At 39.6% G+C, this 16,205-nt stretch overlaps 1 protein-coding gene across 4 annotated transcripts in view; it reads left to right on the forward strand.

Moving 5' to 3' along the window:
* The window catches only part of COL11A1 (collagen type XI alpha 1 chain), a 228,180-nt gene that overhangs the window by 155,282 nt on the left and 56,693 nt on the right, over positions 1–16,205 (forward strand). For all 4 annotated transcript variants that reach the window (XM_077823830.1, XM_077823832.1, XM_077823829.1 and 1 more), the window contains 5 exons: positions 4,056–4,163; positions 6,659–6,766; positions 7,949–8,002; positions 15,265–15,318; positions 15,687–15,794. In XM_077823830.1, the coding sequence (XP_077679956.1) occupies positions 4,056–4,163; positions 6,659–6,766; positions 7,949–8,002; positions 15,265–15,318; positions 15,687–15,794 (432 nt within the window). The remainder of the gene's footprint in view (positions 1–4,055; positions 4,164–6,658; positions 6,767–7,948; positions 8,003–15,264; positions 15,319–15,686; positions 15,795–16,205) is intronic.

The following is a 16,205-nucleotide window of genomic DNA, read 5'->3' on the forward strand; positions in this document are numbered from 1 at the left end:
AAACAAGCTACAAGCAAGATACAGAAACTAAGCAACATGATGGTGTTGCAGAATATTGTAGCTGTATTCTTGATATGATTTATTAGTGACATAAATAGCGTGTGATGAATAGACATTTTGAAATTAAATTATTCGATTATTTTTCAGAGAACTATTTATGCTTCAAATTAAACCCATTAGATTTTTTCCCTTCAGATTTCTTATAGTAGTATCAGAAAAGATGTATTGAGCAATTAACCCAGGCTGTGCTTTGTATTAATTATAGAAATTTTAAAAATGTTCTGAACCTTTTTATCTATTCTTTTAATGAAGGTATAAATAACATTTTAACTACCTACAGACTAACTTTTTAAAATGATCATTGAAAAAAATCATATCAGATCTACACAACATGAGTTAGTGTCCTTCAGTTTATATAACATGTAGTTTTAAACATCCCATAATTTAGTTTGGAAGATTATTTACTCCTTACAAAATAGAACCTAACTTTAATAAGCAAAATAATTTTAACTTTTGCAGTTGATCAAATGTTCAGATACTGTATTTGTTGTTAAAAAACTAAAGCTAATATAAATTCCACCGAAAAAGGTCCTTAACCAACACAATATAGTTACCATGGCTGTTAGTCCACAGAATCAGCTTGTTCCTGTGCTCTGCAGTTGTGGAACCTTTTTGTGATTTTCTGTGAGAAATATTCCTTTTCCACTGGCCATCTACTCTATCTGCTATTCCAGAGAAGGGTTTATATTTTCCTTTGCTCCGTTACCTTTGGTTAGATTCAGCCCTGTGCACTGTTCACATTGAAAGGGGTACAGAGGAAAAGCACAGCACCTGAAGCACTTAAGAGGAATACACGTTTGCAAAGCCAGAGTTCCTCCGTACTTCCAGAATTTCTCAGCCACACACTCTTGTACCAGCCTTGAAGAAGGTGCAGCATACGCCAGCCTCTCCGTCCAGCTCAGATGTCTGGGCGTGGAGTGAGCATGGTGCCATGGCCAGACTCCTTGCAAGCTCTCAATACTATGGTGGCACAGGAGAAAGCAGGCCAGTCTCTGTGTGGAAGATACAAAGGGTGTGGCTGTTCCTTCCCAACTCTCCACAAACCCGTTGTGCAGAATCTGGCCCTATATTTTTAAAGTGCTATCAGGAACTCCAATGGGAGTGTCATAGATGTTTTAGTGTTAAGGCAAGTTCTTTAGTTCACAGCCAGCCAAGATAAAATTTTAGAGGGGTCACAGCTGAATTTTGCTGCTGTGTTTTTCTGGTTCATAACACCAGGAATTTGTAAATTGATGGTACAGGACAATTCATTGGTTTGGTAATGGGATATGGAGAATCTTGCCAGTGGGTCATGGTTTGAAACCAGCCCAGCTGGCGAAAAGGATTTACAATCATTACTGTTTGGGTTGAAACCATCAATTACTTTACATATCACCAGTTTCTGAACAGTTGTCTACCAACATCAATTTATGAGCTATATAGGATTCCATTGATTTGGATGGGATTGTGCTGTTGGCGAATCCCTGTTATCCTTTTATTCTCTGAATGCTCCTCACCACTTTTGCTCCCTTTTTGGAACTGGCAGTTACACCCAGATCTCTCTGCTTCTTCTCCTCTCCCCTTCCATCCCTGGGCAAGACTAATTGACATCTGTCCGTTTAGAATGAGCATAAACGTGACAGAAAAATCAGAATTGTCCCAATTAGTCCATCCGAGCAGGCTCTCTCTGTTTGTGAAGTACTGCGGGTTTTTATAACACATTTTGTCTTGTCAGCTCAATTCAGCAGAAAAGATCCAGGTCCTGCTCAGATTCTGAAAGGTCACGAATCTTGGCTCTGTGCCTGGCTGACATATTTAAAGAAAGGTCAGCCTGTTGTTGAAAGTCTATAAGCACTGCACAACACCTGTGTTGCTGCGAAGTGCAGAGTCAGCCGGGACATTAAGAACATTATTTTAACTTACGGATGCTTCAGTAGCCTCAGAATGGTTAGACTTAAAAGATGTTAGAGTATACACAAAAGATCCAGATGTTTTTAAACCCTTAGAAGTGAGGTATTTCAGCATAGAGCAAAAACAACTCTGCTATCGTTATTTTCTGTATAAAATTAATATATTTCTGACAAGACTGCCTGGGCATTTTTTTTTACTTTTTTTTTGGTAATAGACTTTTATCCACTTTTGTGTTGATCTAAAATAGCAGCGTCCAAACCTGCATTGTGTAGTGCTTTGAAGTCAATAGGACTACATATAATACTTTGAAGTCAGTTGGGTTCCACACAGGCAGACTGCTGTCCCACACAGAGCCCTTTGGCTTCAGTGCACAGCATAATGTATCATCAAATTAGTTCATAATGGTGAGCTAATTCCTGAAATATTTAGCCATCATGGTTCTGTCCTATGTTACTATGCAGTGTGAATTCATTTATCAGGGTAATAAGTTTCTTTATGTCAAAAACCAAGCAATTTCCTAAAAAAAATTACGAACCATATTACAGCCTCAGGGTTTGTTCCAAAATGCTACTAACTCAAGCAGAATGCAGTAAGGGCTACTTGTGAAAGGGACTTTTTCTAAACTGAGATTGGCCTGAGTAAGAACTGAGTATGGACTTTAGGATGAAACCTTTCAACATTTGTACACACTGAATCTCGTACTTGGGCTTTCGCTGAATGGCAATACACATCCTTTGTATTGGACAAAAGTTTTTGAGATTTAAAAAATCCTAGAACAAATCCTTCATTTAGAGACAAGAGTTATACATTTTGGGAAGAAAAAATATGCAGTTTTTAACTGAGTCTGCAATTCTTGGCAATGACCATTTCAAATATGTTTGGGCATTTGCTTTTCAACTTTTTTGATTTTATTTGAATACAACTATAAAGCTAACTAGTAAGGCTAACCCACGTTTCACAGTTTGGATAACAGCTGTGACACAATTGTTAATAAGTGCTGCTGCTCTACTTGTTGTAAGAGGTTGTTTTTTTGTTTTTTGGTTTTTTTTTTTTTAAACAGTGTCACGGTGGAAGGGCTCAATGTCCATTCTGAACTTTTTGGCCATCAAAACAACCAGTAGTCAGAACCTAACTTTAATAAGTTAAATAAGTTAAGTTTAATAAGTTCATAGCAGTGACTAATGCAGTTCTAAGCAAAAGGACTGGGAAAATGCTGATGGGAACTCCTACTGATGTCCACCCCCCCATGCATATCTGATCAACAACTGAAGTCAAACTGTTTGAACCAGTATCCTCTTTGAGGTCACATTTTGGGGTTGGGGTGGGGTAGGTGTGGGAAGTGGTCTTTATTCCCTACAGTTATAATTGCTGTTGCCATTAACAATGCAGTGATTGCCACCTGCACTGTGGACACCATCTCTGCTTCCACCTTTGTCCCAGTTGCCACTAATCCTAGCCCTATTAGCATGACACATTCTGTCACCATATTCTTTTTTCCTAGAAAGCTAGCATGACATGAACCTATGCTACATTCTAATTATACCTTATTCCTGGAAATACTAATGCTAAGATATTTTCTGGTGGCATTTCTCCTTGGATCTTGAGGTTATTACAACAATTATTGCAAATCTAATATTATGCAAAATAAAAGCAAGTCCTCTCAAATCAATGGTAGGCCTCCTAAACTATATGACAAGTATCTCACAAAAGCATTTGTGTTGATGAAGTCAAAGTGACCATGACAAATGCCAGGCAATCTTCCACTATTTCTAACTCAGATGATGCTCTGCATACTTCAGAATGATGGTTGCTATTTCTCATTAATTACAATCAAATGTTTGAGCCCAGATGGGCACCACTGGGCACTATTGCACACTCAGGTAGATGGCAAAAGCTTATCTAAATATTCCTTAGAATATAAATACCATGTATGATCCGAATCCATGAAATTCCATTAGTAGTGGGCAATTGGCTTTGAGAATACCCATCCGCATCAAGTCCGATTGAAGGATGGGGGGTGTATGTTTCGAAGCTGAAGAACGGTGAGAAGCTTAAATGGACTACATTAGAATTCTCTGCATAATTAGCATTTTTTTTTCTTCCAGGGTTCTCCAGGTGAACGTGGATCAGCAGGTACTGCTGGCCCCATTGGTCTACCAGGCCGTCCAGGTCCTCAAGGTCCTCCAGGTCCAGCAGGAGAGAAGGGTGCTCCTGTAAGTAATTCCAAGGAGATGGCACATAAGACTGTTATAGTACAGAAGTTATTAATTTTCATTCAAGAACTTTAGATGTTCACACTGCAGGACCTTCCTATTGCATATGTGACCAGCGCACCTGCCCTACTTCCTTTATATTTATTATATAGAAAATTGCAAATTAAGTTAAACTGGATAACAACATTTATATTTTTGCACATTCTAATACCCAGGAGGACGAGTTGAACGAGGCTGAATCATTATTAGTACAAAGGTGGCAGAATCCATTAATAAAATATTTTGTCAAATTGTAGTTTTGATTCAATTTTTTTATCCTGCTTCTGCATATTGAAGTGCAAATTTATTTCTCACTTTGTTATCAAATATCATTACCATTTACTCCTCTTTTCCGGTATGTTCTCTCTCAGCCAGTTGGTGCCTTTCTGGTACTTTTTTAATCTTTGATGTGATCATCAACGAATGCCTGACTATTCATTTTTTCAGCCTCTCAGCCTGCTTTTATTTTAGGCACAGAAAGCACACTGATCACCAGAATTAGTATTATTGTTTGTTTGTTGTTGCTCTTTTGGTATCATTTCTATTATTATTTGCTGTCCCCTCCCTCTTTTTTTCACCTGAACATCTCAAGAGCCATTTTGAAAATATGAAATAGCTGTTAACAGAGTTACTCACACAAACACATATTAACTGCCATGTGATATAAAGTTCTGAGCTCTGTAGTTTCACATATATGAGTCCCTATTACAGTTTGGCCAGCCTTATGGAGAAAAAATTCTAGAGGACTGGAACATGGTGAGTTTGAATATCAAACTGAAACCAAAAAGGTCAGGATGAGTTTGGCAGCCATTTGGGTTGTACCATACATAGAACTCTGAGATTCAACTCTGGAGCCTGGAAAGGAACTTTCCTGTAAGTTATTCCAAAAGACCCAGGGTCTGGACTCTGTGCCCGAGACTACAGGGTGAAGGAGAAAGCCAGCAACTGCTCAGAAGAGCCCATTTGCCAATAACTTGGTGTGAGAGTATAGACTCTTCTGAGTTTATGTTATAACAATGACGTCATGCTGAATTCAGGCTTCACAGAACTGTGTGTCTGTATCTTAATATTTAAACCTCAACATTTGTAGATTTGCCTGGTCCTGGTCCTGATTTAGCACAAAATACGTCCCATTTCAACTCAGACCAGAATTTAGCCATTTAACATTACATGCATACACAGTCAGCCTTCATTGTCTTATTAAGGGCTTACATTATGAAGAAGCTGGTTGTGATTTCTGCTGATTTGTACTATTAATAATTTAGTTATTTACAAGTTCTGTTGGACAGTAGTGCACTGAGGAACTTAGGGACCAGATTCTCTGTTGCATTTAGATTCCACTTGGCACAGAGGTAGTCGGGTTGTCAGGGAGCCAGTTATGGCTCCCTGATTTTCTGCCAAGTCCCTGGTGCAGGTTAGAGCAGCTTGGGAACAGTTCTAACATGTCAGATAACAGTGGTTGTCAAGGAAGCATTTGTCAGCCCTGGATAGCTACAGTTCATTATACACTCCATCCTTGCCTTCAACTTATCCTTCCTTGCACCAAATATATTCCTTGTGCTGGAGATTGGGGGCAAAGTGGTGTGGAAGCTTTCTCTGCCAGCTACACACCAACTGGGAATTCCTCCATGCCAGGAAAATACCCAGAAGGGATATGCCCAGTCTGCTAAAGTAGTAGTACTGAGAATCTCCCTATATGTGAATAATTGTCTCAGGGCAGCATTTAAACATGATTAATCGTTCTAGCACAAAATGTAAAGACAATTAAATAGCGTTCATTGAAATGGGTTTTGTGGAAAAGGAATGATTGGACACACATACTAAACTGACAGGTTTCAGAGTAACAGCCGTGTTAGTCTGTATCCACAAAAAGAAAAGGAGTACGGTAGCTCACGGAAGCTTATACTCAAATAAATTTGTTAGTCTCTAAGGTGCCACAAGTACTCCTTTTCTTTTTACATACTAAACTGACCTCCAGTGTTATTCTTTTATAATCACGGAAGGGATGGAGTTAGCACATGGTATCAATAAATATGTCAGTGTTTGTGAGATGTAGTGTTGTAACCATTTTGGGCCCAGGATCTTAGAGACAAAGTGGGTGAGGTAATATATTTTATGGGGCCAACTTGAGAGAGAGAGAGAGACCTCTTCTTCAGTGACCTGAAGAGGAGCTCTGTGAAACCTTGTCTCTCTCACCAACCGAAGTTGGCCCAATAACAGATATTACCTCACCCACCTTGTCTTTCTAATGTTTGTGAGAGGCTTTCATTTAATCTTTTGAGTGTGATTGTGTGTATGTGATAAAGGCCACAATAGTACAAGAGAGGGATTTCAGTCAAACATCTTTGTATGTTGCTATATAACAATTTGCATATTGGTTGAAGAAGTATGAATTGATTGTACTAAATTCTTAATTATTCTCTTGTGATAAATACAGATGATTTTTCTTTCTTCAGGGTGAAAAAGGTCCTCAAGGTCCTGCTGGACGAGATGGAGTACAGGGTCCTGTAGGTCTTCCAGGTCCTGCTGGTCCTGGTGGCTCTCCCGGAGAAGATGGTGACAAGGTCAGTCCTTATTGTTTGCATTTGTCTTCCTGTGTGATGATTTATACACAAAATGGACTTGCTGTAGCTGTCATCACATTAGACACTGTGGCTAAACAACTCTTTTTTTAAAAAAAAAGTCAGACATCTAAGAGACAGGAGTCATAGGGGATCAGGATCTGTGTCCAAACAACTGTAGACAATTTAAGATTCCTACCACTAAAGAAGTGAGGTTGAAACTGCAGCAAAACAAATCAGGGTGTATGATGTTAACATAAATTTTTCCCTATTTAAAAAACTTGCCTCAGTGAATGAGAAAGATAAAACATTTTCAATAATGCATACTCATTTAATCTTACTGATGGTAGAATAGAGCCTCAGCATTAAGTGTTCAGAGCATAAAAACAAAGAGACTAATTCTTCCTGGTCCCACTGACTCCAAGAAGAGTTGAGGGCGCTCAGCACCTCTCAGGAATCAGCTTAGATTTGGTCTAGTATTATTCTTTGAAACCCATCACAGTTTTAACTAACTTCAGTAACACAAATAGAAGTACTTTGAGGTTTAGGTTTATAGTACATGGCTGTGTTATTTGTGTTATTATGTAACTAGGCATTTTTATGCTCTAGGAATTATTTGGGGGAGGTTCTATGGCCTGTGTTATACAGAGGATCACAATGGTCCCTGCTGGCCTTGGAATCTATGAACCTACAGAGAGTCCTTATGTTAAATCACACAAACTGTCTTTTATTATTGTGCTAAACAAATAAAACTTTCTTAGATGGTTACTGGGTAATTTGAGTCATGTTGAGGTTTTGAAATACCATGCACAACAATGAGAAGCAGTTGTTCAGTCATGTGTAATTAGATTAGTTTATAAATCAAGGTACTTTCATTATCAGTTCATATTGAAACTGACATGAGAAAAAACAGTTTCCTTTATTTATAACTTAGTTGTAGTATACTTCAAAGCGAGGTCATGTTGCATTTTGCAGCATACCAATCAATACCTGGATTAATCTGTCATACCAATGTGATTGATCCATGCAAAATTGTTCCCCTTAGGCCTTCACACTTGAAACTGCAGCATAAAACAGGCAGCATAATCATGTTAAAGGTGACATTTAAAGATACAGTGGTATTGACTGCAGTTAGGAGGTAGGCCATTCTAAAGAAGAAACGTAACTTCTAGCTTTCAATTACAGGGTGAAATTGGTGAACCAGGTCAGAAAGGCAGTAAAGGTGACAAGGGAGAAAATGTGAGTATCTAACTACTTCATCCAGTGTATTGGCTTCACTTTTTTATTGCCTTTGAATTAATTACTGTACTTCTGTACCTAATGAACCATTTGCTGAGCTGGCAGGAACCAGCTGTATGTCTCACATAGACTCACACACTTCAACCAATAGAAACACAGAAAACTGTCAATCACATTATGTGACTTAATTACACCTTTAAAATATTTTACATGGAGTTTTAACATAATGTTAACAATACTCTACATAAATAGTGAGTATTCTCTTACATCCAGTTAACTTAGGGCATAATTAGGAGATAGATGGGTGTATCAGAGGGTAGAAAGTATCAAAGAGCATATACGCAATTATGCATTACTGCGCTAGCATCCAATACATATTGACTGTGAACATGAAATGGCAGTGTGTAAATATGTCCAGTATTTTATTCTAAAGACATATCCTTTATGAAGCTTTTGAAATGTATTTTACTACTGATGAACTAACTTCATGGATCTCTGAGGTTCAATTCAGACAGGTACGCAGAAGTCGAGATATTTTATGCAAACTTTCAAATGTTTCAAGTCACTAAGGGCATGGGAGTGAGCCTCCCAGCCTGGTTGAACAGACTTACACTAACAAAACTTTAGCAAGCACATTAAAAAGAGCAGAATTGATACTGTAGCTCAGCCTCTCAGGACCTCACAGCCACTTGGTTCTGAGCTCAGGAGACTAGCCTGAATCTCCACCAGAGCTATATTTAGATTGCTAGCTTGAGCTCCGCTAGTGTGAGCCTGTCTACCTGGGCTGGGAGGCTTGCTCCCTGCTGCAGTGTAAACATACCCTAAGGGCCCACTGAATTCAATCTTAAGAATCCCATAAATTTCCGTAGACCTGGATCAGGGTCTAAAATCGCATGAATATTCTCACAGGAGTTCAAGTACTTCCTTTTTCCAGTCAGGCCAGAAACATCTGACAATCAACCTTCCCCATAGTATTTCAGTACTTCCCATCCCTCTGATTGCTTTACAGTCACTGTTTCAAATCCCAAACAAGTCTCAAGTCATTTTCAAGTCTCTCTTCAGTGTTTGGGTTTGCTCTTATATTATTTTTTTCTGAACAAGTTCAGACAAAATGGGGGAGAAGTCACTGAAGAGAGATTCTTGATTACATTCCAGTTCAAAGTGTGAGAGTAAGTAGAGCTCAGGGCAAGAGTAGAATATTCAGTCACTTTTCCCGATCATGAAAAAGATGTTTTATTATTAATTATGCATCTAGCACTATAAATGTAGAGTGTTCTAATCAACTGTCAAATGTATGATTATATATCTTCACATCAGATGGCATCTTGTTCAATACAAGGCATATGCTACTTAATACTTTTAATAATATTTTCATATTTAATAATATTCATAGGAGAATATAGAGAGCAAACTTGTGTTGGAAATTGCATTTTTTTAAAAAGATCAGAGCATCCTCCTGCAGTTATTCATGCGAAGGCTTAGTTCTGCAGTTCCACATGCAGCAAATGCATACTTGTCACAATTCTGTTTTGTCAGATCAAATCATAAATTTTGTAGTAAAATATTTGCAATGGCCTGTTAACACAGGGAACATATCATAGATATGGTTGAGAAAGCACATCTATTATCAGTCCATGTTTTCCAGGGAATATACCTAGAAAAGTTACTGAACAAATTCCTCTTTTTAGCGCTTATTCTCAACCTAGAGATGAACTTTTGGGTGAGTCTGATATAAAAAATGGCCAGATGGAATTTTATCTCAAATGAGAACTTTTTAAAATGGGTTAAATTATTCAGGCATGTACTTTGTGCCCAGATAACTGTAAATCAGCTTTATTATTAATTATTATTGTTGTAAACTTGCCCTCGATGTAGGGACAAATCCAGCTACTATTTATGTAGCTGGAGAGAGCCAACGTGGTACACAAGCATAGTGCTTCTCTGTGCATGGAAAAGAGTGGGGTTTGAGGCGTTCACATCTTTGTGCAGCCCAGAATCCAGTTCCATTCGGGCTCTATATGTGGCAGCATACAACTGTTCCTGTTCTCCCCCTTAAAGGTGCACATCGCTTCTTCAGTGTGTCTGTGAAAACTTTTGCCCTTCCTGCTTTGCCCCATCTCAGCACAGCTACTCGAGCTGGGCAAAGGGCTGATCATTCAGTCCATAACCCTTAATAGGTACGAGAGCTTTTGATATGTTTCAGGAGCCTTCCTTTACAAATAAAGTAATTGCAAAATAAGTGTTTGAAAATTGTATCCTGCACATGCTTAATACTCAAGTGTGAGGCTTGCATGAATATGCACATATCTGGAGTATTTCACACTGAAATCCTGGATTGTTTCAGTGTTCATCTGCTGTAGTGTTTTTATTTGAAGGTGTGATACAGCTTTTATGTTAGAGCACACAAATGAACTCAGGCACTGAGTCAGATTCTACCCTCCGCTATACCTATTCAGTCCACTAACTTCAGAATGTGTGTTTCTGTGAAACTTGCTTTCCCTCCCATAAGACAGAAGGAGTGTGCAGGGGAGGGATAGAATGTGCCATCTGGCCTCCCCTCAAAGACCTTGCAGGGGAGGGGACAAGCACTTGGACCTCTCATCTCAGATGACTTCTGGTTCAAGTGTTTGTCTCCTGATAAAAGGTAAGGTGGGGAAACTTGGGTCGATTAAGATCGGGGGTCCTAAGTGAAGATGTTTAAGGCTTATTTTTTTTCCTTTGGCCTCTTCAGAGGAATCTAGACATCTAGGGGCGTTGACTAATTGATATTTAACAAGAAACCTATAGTGATAATGGTTGCCAAAGGACAATCTGCCAGCCGGGGATAGCTATAGTGCATTGCTCAGCTCTCCAGTATATCCCTCCCTGCCGCGGACGCACCCCTGACACTGGAGATTGCAGGCAATGTACAGGAGCTGACTCTGCCAGCTACACCCCCACTGGAGATTTCTCCATGCCAGGAGAACACCCAGCTAGGGTTTACAATCAGCCTTTTGTGCCACTTGAGTAATGGAACAGAGAATCTGCCCTTGTGTGAACAACTGTTTGAGGGCAGCTTTTAAAGGTGATTAATAGGTGAAACTAAACATGAACTCTATATGGAGGGCTAAGTGAGTTTTAAGAGCTTCATTGGCCTTGTGTTGATTGTCTGCAGAGAGGTGAATTCATCCTGAGAGCACAGAAGCAGTGGCTGACATTTTCAATGCAGTCTAGTAAATTTAGATACATTTTCTATTTGTATGTATGTAAATTCCTTCCATTAGCTGCAGCCCAGTCAGTCTGTTGGAATACATGCAGGAATATCACATTAAGATACGTCACGAAAGAGACTGAAAACATTTGCCAGTGCCACTGCCATCATGGTATTTGTACAGTGGGTCAGAAACTCATCAATACTATGAAGGAAAAAAAGAGCACAAGAGGAAAGTCAGGAGTGCTGTGGAAATGGAGGAAAAAATGCAATTTAAGGAAGTAAAATGTTTTAAATTATCGACACCCCTCTCCCAAACAAACAGCTAAGAAATACTCCTTTACAAGCTCTCCTGTGAAGGGTAGAAAACCTAACTGCAGTCTTTTCTAAAATTTCTAGACTAGAATAAGCTCTTTAAACTCAGGCAAGGCCCTAAAGTACATTAGAACTCCCAGCCAAAGGAAGGACTGGAGCAGATTTCTGCCTAGACTAAAATCCCAGCTTAAAGTGCACACCTTGTTCATCGGGCAGGCTTTATACTGCCTTAGCCCCACTCCTGACAGGTTCTGCCAATCCACTCCCTCCACCTGATTAACAACAGAGTTTTAATACATATCACCAACTTAACCCTATCACAAACCAGCCTCCTGAGTTTCCACATGTTCTGTGATGGTTCTCTCCATCACACCAGCCCTCTGCTAGAATGCCCACTGCAGCACTCTAATGTTTACTATAATGCAAGTATTTTGAAAGAGGGGGATGGAAAAATTCCAGCAATGTACCTCTCAGATATATGTCTCCCTTCACAATCCAATAGTATTGCAATTGTTTTTTCTTTTGCATGATGGGCCCATCTGATGTTGTTACCTGGGGTTCTTTGAACCCAAAGCTCTTGGTAACTTTTACTCTGTGCGAGGTGGCGTCAGGAAATAAATCAGGGGGTCCGACCGATAGCTGGCTGGCACAAACAGGACAACACAAGAGTGCTTTCACTTAAAGCTAAACTTTACTTAGTGTCAAGCACTTATACACACGTCCACAAGAGGTTAGTAAAACACCCCCAACCCTTGATAATGACCAAAGCTGAGCGTGGCTCTTGAGTGGCACAGCAGCAGCCCATCTGCTGCTGGGAAACACAAGATGCATCCAGAGAGAGAGAGAGAGAGTCCAGTCCTGAAGAGTCCCCCTACCTCAAACTTTTCCCCCTTATTTTTACGTTAGTAACAGAATGACATGTCCCTTAAAGAAAACTTGTTAAGCCAGCAGTTCCAATGGGCAACCAAGAGGCTCCTTCTGATTATCAATTAACCAGATGGGGTTTTTTCCAGAGTTTGCGGCCTTGAGGCCCCAATAGACCTTCCTGGGGCACATCCTGCTTTTCTAAGATGCATGTATCAGCAACTTCAACACAATCCTTATCAGGAAGGACGCAGGGTCAAGTTGCCCTTTCTGTGGCACCCCTCCTGCCTTGGTTAAGCTAAGCCTGCTGACTTGGCTGCTTGGAGCAATAAGCTATAGTGGTTTCAGACACTTTACTGGTTTGCCAAAGTCTCCCCGTACAACGTGCTCTCACTTTCACAAAGAAAATATTGTGCAGCTTTTGTTGTTAAAACAGCATGTAGAGTCAGATCCTTCAATCCATTGACAAACTGAGTTCAGTGGGAGTTCCATGCACAGAGAGCTTGCAGGATCAAATCCTCTCTAGACTGTGCTATTGTGAGGGTGAGAGAGGGAAGTGAGGAGCCTCCCTGCTAGAGCCAGGTAAATAATTGATTTTTCAGTTCTGGCAGCAAACTGAAAAATCAAAACAAATATTTGGTTCAGGAAATACTCAGAATTTCTTAGCAAATTGGAAAAGTCTGGTCAGCTTCAGTGAAATGAAGGAGTGTATGTTCTTCTTTAAAACCTTTTGCTGTGGTCCACTTGCCAGGGTGTGGTAGACCCAGGTTTGAGTCCCCACTCTGAGGCAGGGAATTGAACTCAGATTTCTCCCATTGCAGGTGATTATCCTCACCACCAGCCCATAGGCTAGTCTGTGTGCAAGTGCTCTGATTGAAGCTTTTCCACTTTGTATAAATATATAAACATTCATTAGGCCAAAGAGCGAGAGCAAGGAAATGACTCTTTAGCCTGGTGATTAGGGCACAAATCTGGGAGTTAGGAGATATGGATTCTGATCTTCTCTCTGACAGATTCAGAGGAAGGATTTAAATCCACATTTTCCTATCCCTACATCTGCATCCTGATGAGTGTCTTAATTACAAGGCTAAAGAGTCATTCTCATTCTTTCTTCAGCTTCATGAATATTTATACAAAGTGGAAGGGCTTCAATAGGAAAACTTGAAAGCAAACCATCTTACAGCTTGCAGGTTAGGGCATTCATGTGACAAGGGGAGGTATGAGTTCAAGTCCCTGCTCCAGCTTCAAACCTAGGTGTCCCACCTCCCATACAACTTACCTAACCACTAGGCTAAAGGTTATAAGGGGGATACATATACACACACTCTCATTTTTCTGAAGCTGGCCCTGAAAAACTTTTTCCCAGCCAAAACTAATACAGTGCAAATTCACAAATAGTTTCAGTTCAACCTAACTGCATTGCTCAGCAAATAAACTATTCAACCCCCAAAAATTCACCCTACTCTCCTCCCAACCTCTTCCTGTTGCCTGCTAAGGGTTCAGAATTGCTGCTCTCGACTGGCTAAGCCATCCACTCACTGCCCAGTGGAGCTGTGTTGTACCACTTCAAGGGATGCTGCTGACTGAGCTCTTCTTAGTACAACCAGGGAGCGCTAAGAGGCCATTACTATAAATTCTTAGACAATCCAGGTCTTCTTGTTTTCATGCTATTGAATCTAGCAGACAATACTAAAGTGACCAGACATCACAATATCAGCAGAGCTCTTTGTAAGCTTGAAAGCTTCTCTCTCTCTCACCAACAAAAGTTAGTCCTATAAAAGATATGATGTCTCTCACCTTTTCTCTTTAATATCCTTGGACTGACACAGCAACAACACTGCATAATATCAGCAGTAGTAAGCCTGGTGAATGTGTAGTAAGATTTGAACTAGCCTTTCACACTTCCCCCACTCAATAAACTACCCTGCAATATAGCTTGGCATGTATCGAGCAATGCCTCTTCTTCTTGCAACACAAATTGGAGCTCCTATTGCCTTCCCATTGGCCATACCTTCACCTTTGGGACTTTCCAGAAAATCAATCATCTCAATCAGTAAACGCATCTTGCATGCAAGGTAAAGGTTACACACATGAGGCCCGCAGTAACACTGTTTACTCATGTGAGTAGTCCTATTGACTTCAGTGGGAATACTCATATGAGTAAGGTTCCTCCAGTATGAATAAGAGATGCACAATCAGGCCCATAGCATATATGTAAATGGATATGATATGTACATATGACATGTAATGTCTTATGACGTGTCAAGATTCCCATTTACATTAAGTCTCCTTTGAATTGTTCTAGCAATACAGAATGTAATTTATATCCACTTTAAGGCAGTGTAAAAGGGTGTTTCTATAAATAAGAATGTGACCCATCGTGCTCAGACAAGCTCAGTTCTCAGTCAGGAAGGACAGGATAGCAAGTGTTGTGCAATCACAAAAACATATATAGCTTTACGGAAAATGTGATTCAAATAATAAGCATTCAGTTTGAAGACAGAGTGTGAGAACACACTTTAAGAGTTGACTTTCCTCTGTACAAATCTCATTAAAAGGTCTGATATTTTTAGTTTTGGAAAAGCCAGTATTCATTTAGAGTCATGTTTGAATGGAAATCCATTTTTAAATATCCTGAAACATTATGAATATAAGTGCTTTCAGTAAATGTCAGTTTAAAATTTATTGTAGCCAGGCAAGTCTGAGTCTTTGAGAGCTAAACAAATAATGCCTGACTGCACTGAATGTAAAAGACTTTTGAGTAATATTACATTCTCTCTGGAGGAATATAGAAACGCTTAATAGATCTTGATCATGCAAATACTCTTCTCTCTCTATCTACTGTTCATCTTATTCCAGATGCCAAAACTGCTGTCTTTTTCTTTTTATGCAGGGTCCTCCGGGTCCACCAGGTCTTCAAGGTCCTGTTGGTGCCCCTGGTATAGCTGTAAGTAATGCAGTTTTTATGCATAGCAAACCCAGGCCTTTTCAGATTCTCACTAGGTCTACAAAACTCGATAATGTGCTAATTTGTGCTGCTTGACATAGAAAAGATTTGACATCACAACATATATGTAACAATATGTCCCCACACTCACAATCCAAAGGATTTACACCTTACTCTTTAACACTGGAATAATGCACATGGTGAATTGGACCAACCATTTTTTTTTTACTATGTATATAATAAACAATAGCAAAATCAACTCGATACCACATATATTTAGAAACAACTCCACTGATTTTAGTGGAACTTCTTAATCAAGCTTGGCATCTTTATGCTTTTTGCTCATGTCCTCTCTTCCTGTCTATCAGGGAGGTGATGGAGAGCCAGGCCCAAGAGGTCAGCAAGGAATGTTTGGGCAGAAAGGTGATGAAGGTCCACGAGGATTCCCTGGTCCTCCAGGCCCCATTGGTCTTCAGGTAAGACAATGTATTATTTTTCCCCTTCAGCAATAGGGACCATTATCTCCACATCGTCACTTGTGTGAACAAGAAAGAATTACCTTTCATTAAATACATCACACCATCAACTAATAATACATGATAAGGAGACTCCATGTTCATAGATTTTATAGATGGATACACTGATCTTAAGGCCTGAAGGGACCATTATGATCATCTACATCCGAACTCCTGCATAACACAGGCTATAGAATTTCACCCAATAATGCATGCATCTAGCCAAATAATTTGTGCATGAACAAAAGCATATCTTTTAAAAAGACATCCACTTTTGATATAGAGACTCAAATTGATGGAGAATTTACCAGATCCCATGGTAATTTGTTCAGTGTTGTTTCATTGGAAACAATGGTAACATGTTCTATTCCT

This window comes from Eretmochelys imbricata, chromosome 8, assembly GCF_965152235.1.
Source record: "Eretmochelys imbricata isolate rEreImb1 chromosome 8, rEreImb1.hap1, whole genome shotgun sequence".
In the NCBI taxonomy this organism is placed as follows: domain Eukaryota; kingdom Metazoa; phylum Chordata; order Testudines; family Cheloniidae; genus Eretmochelys; species Eretmochelys imbricata.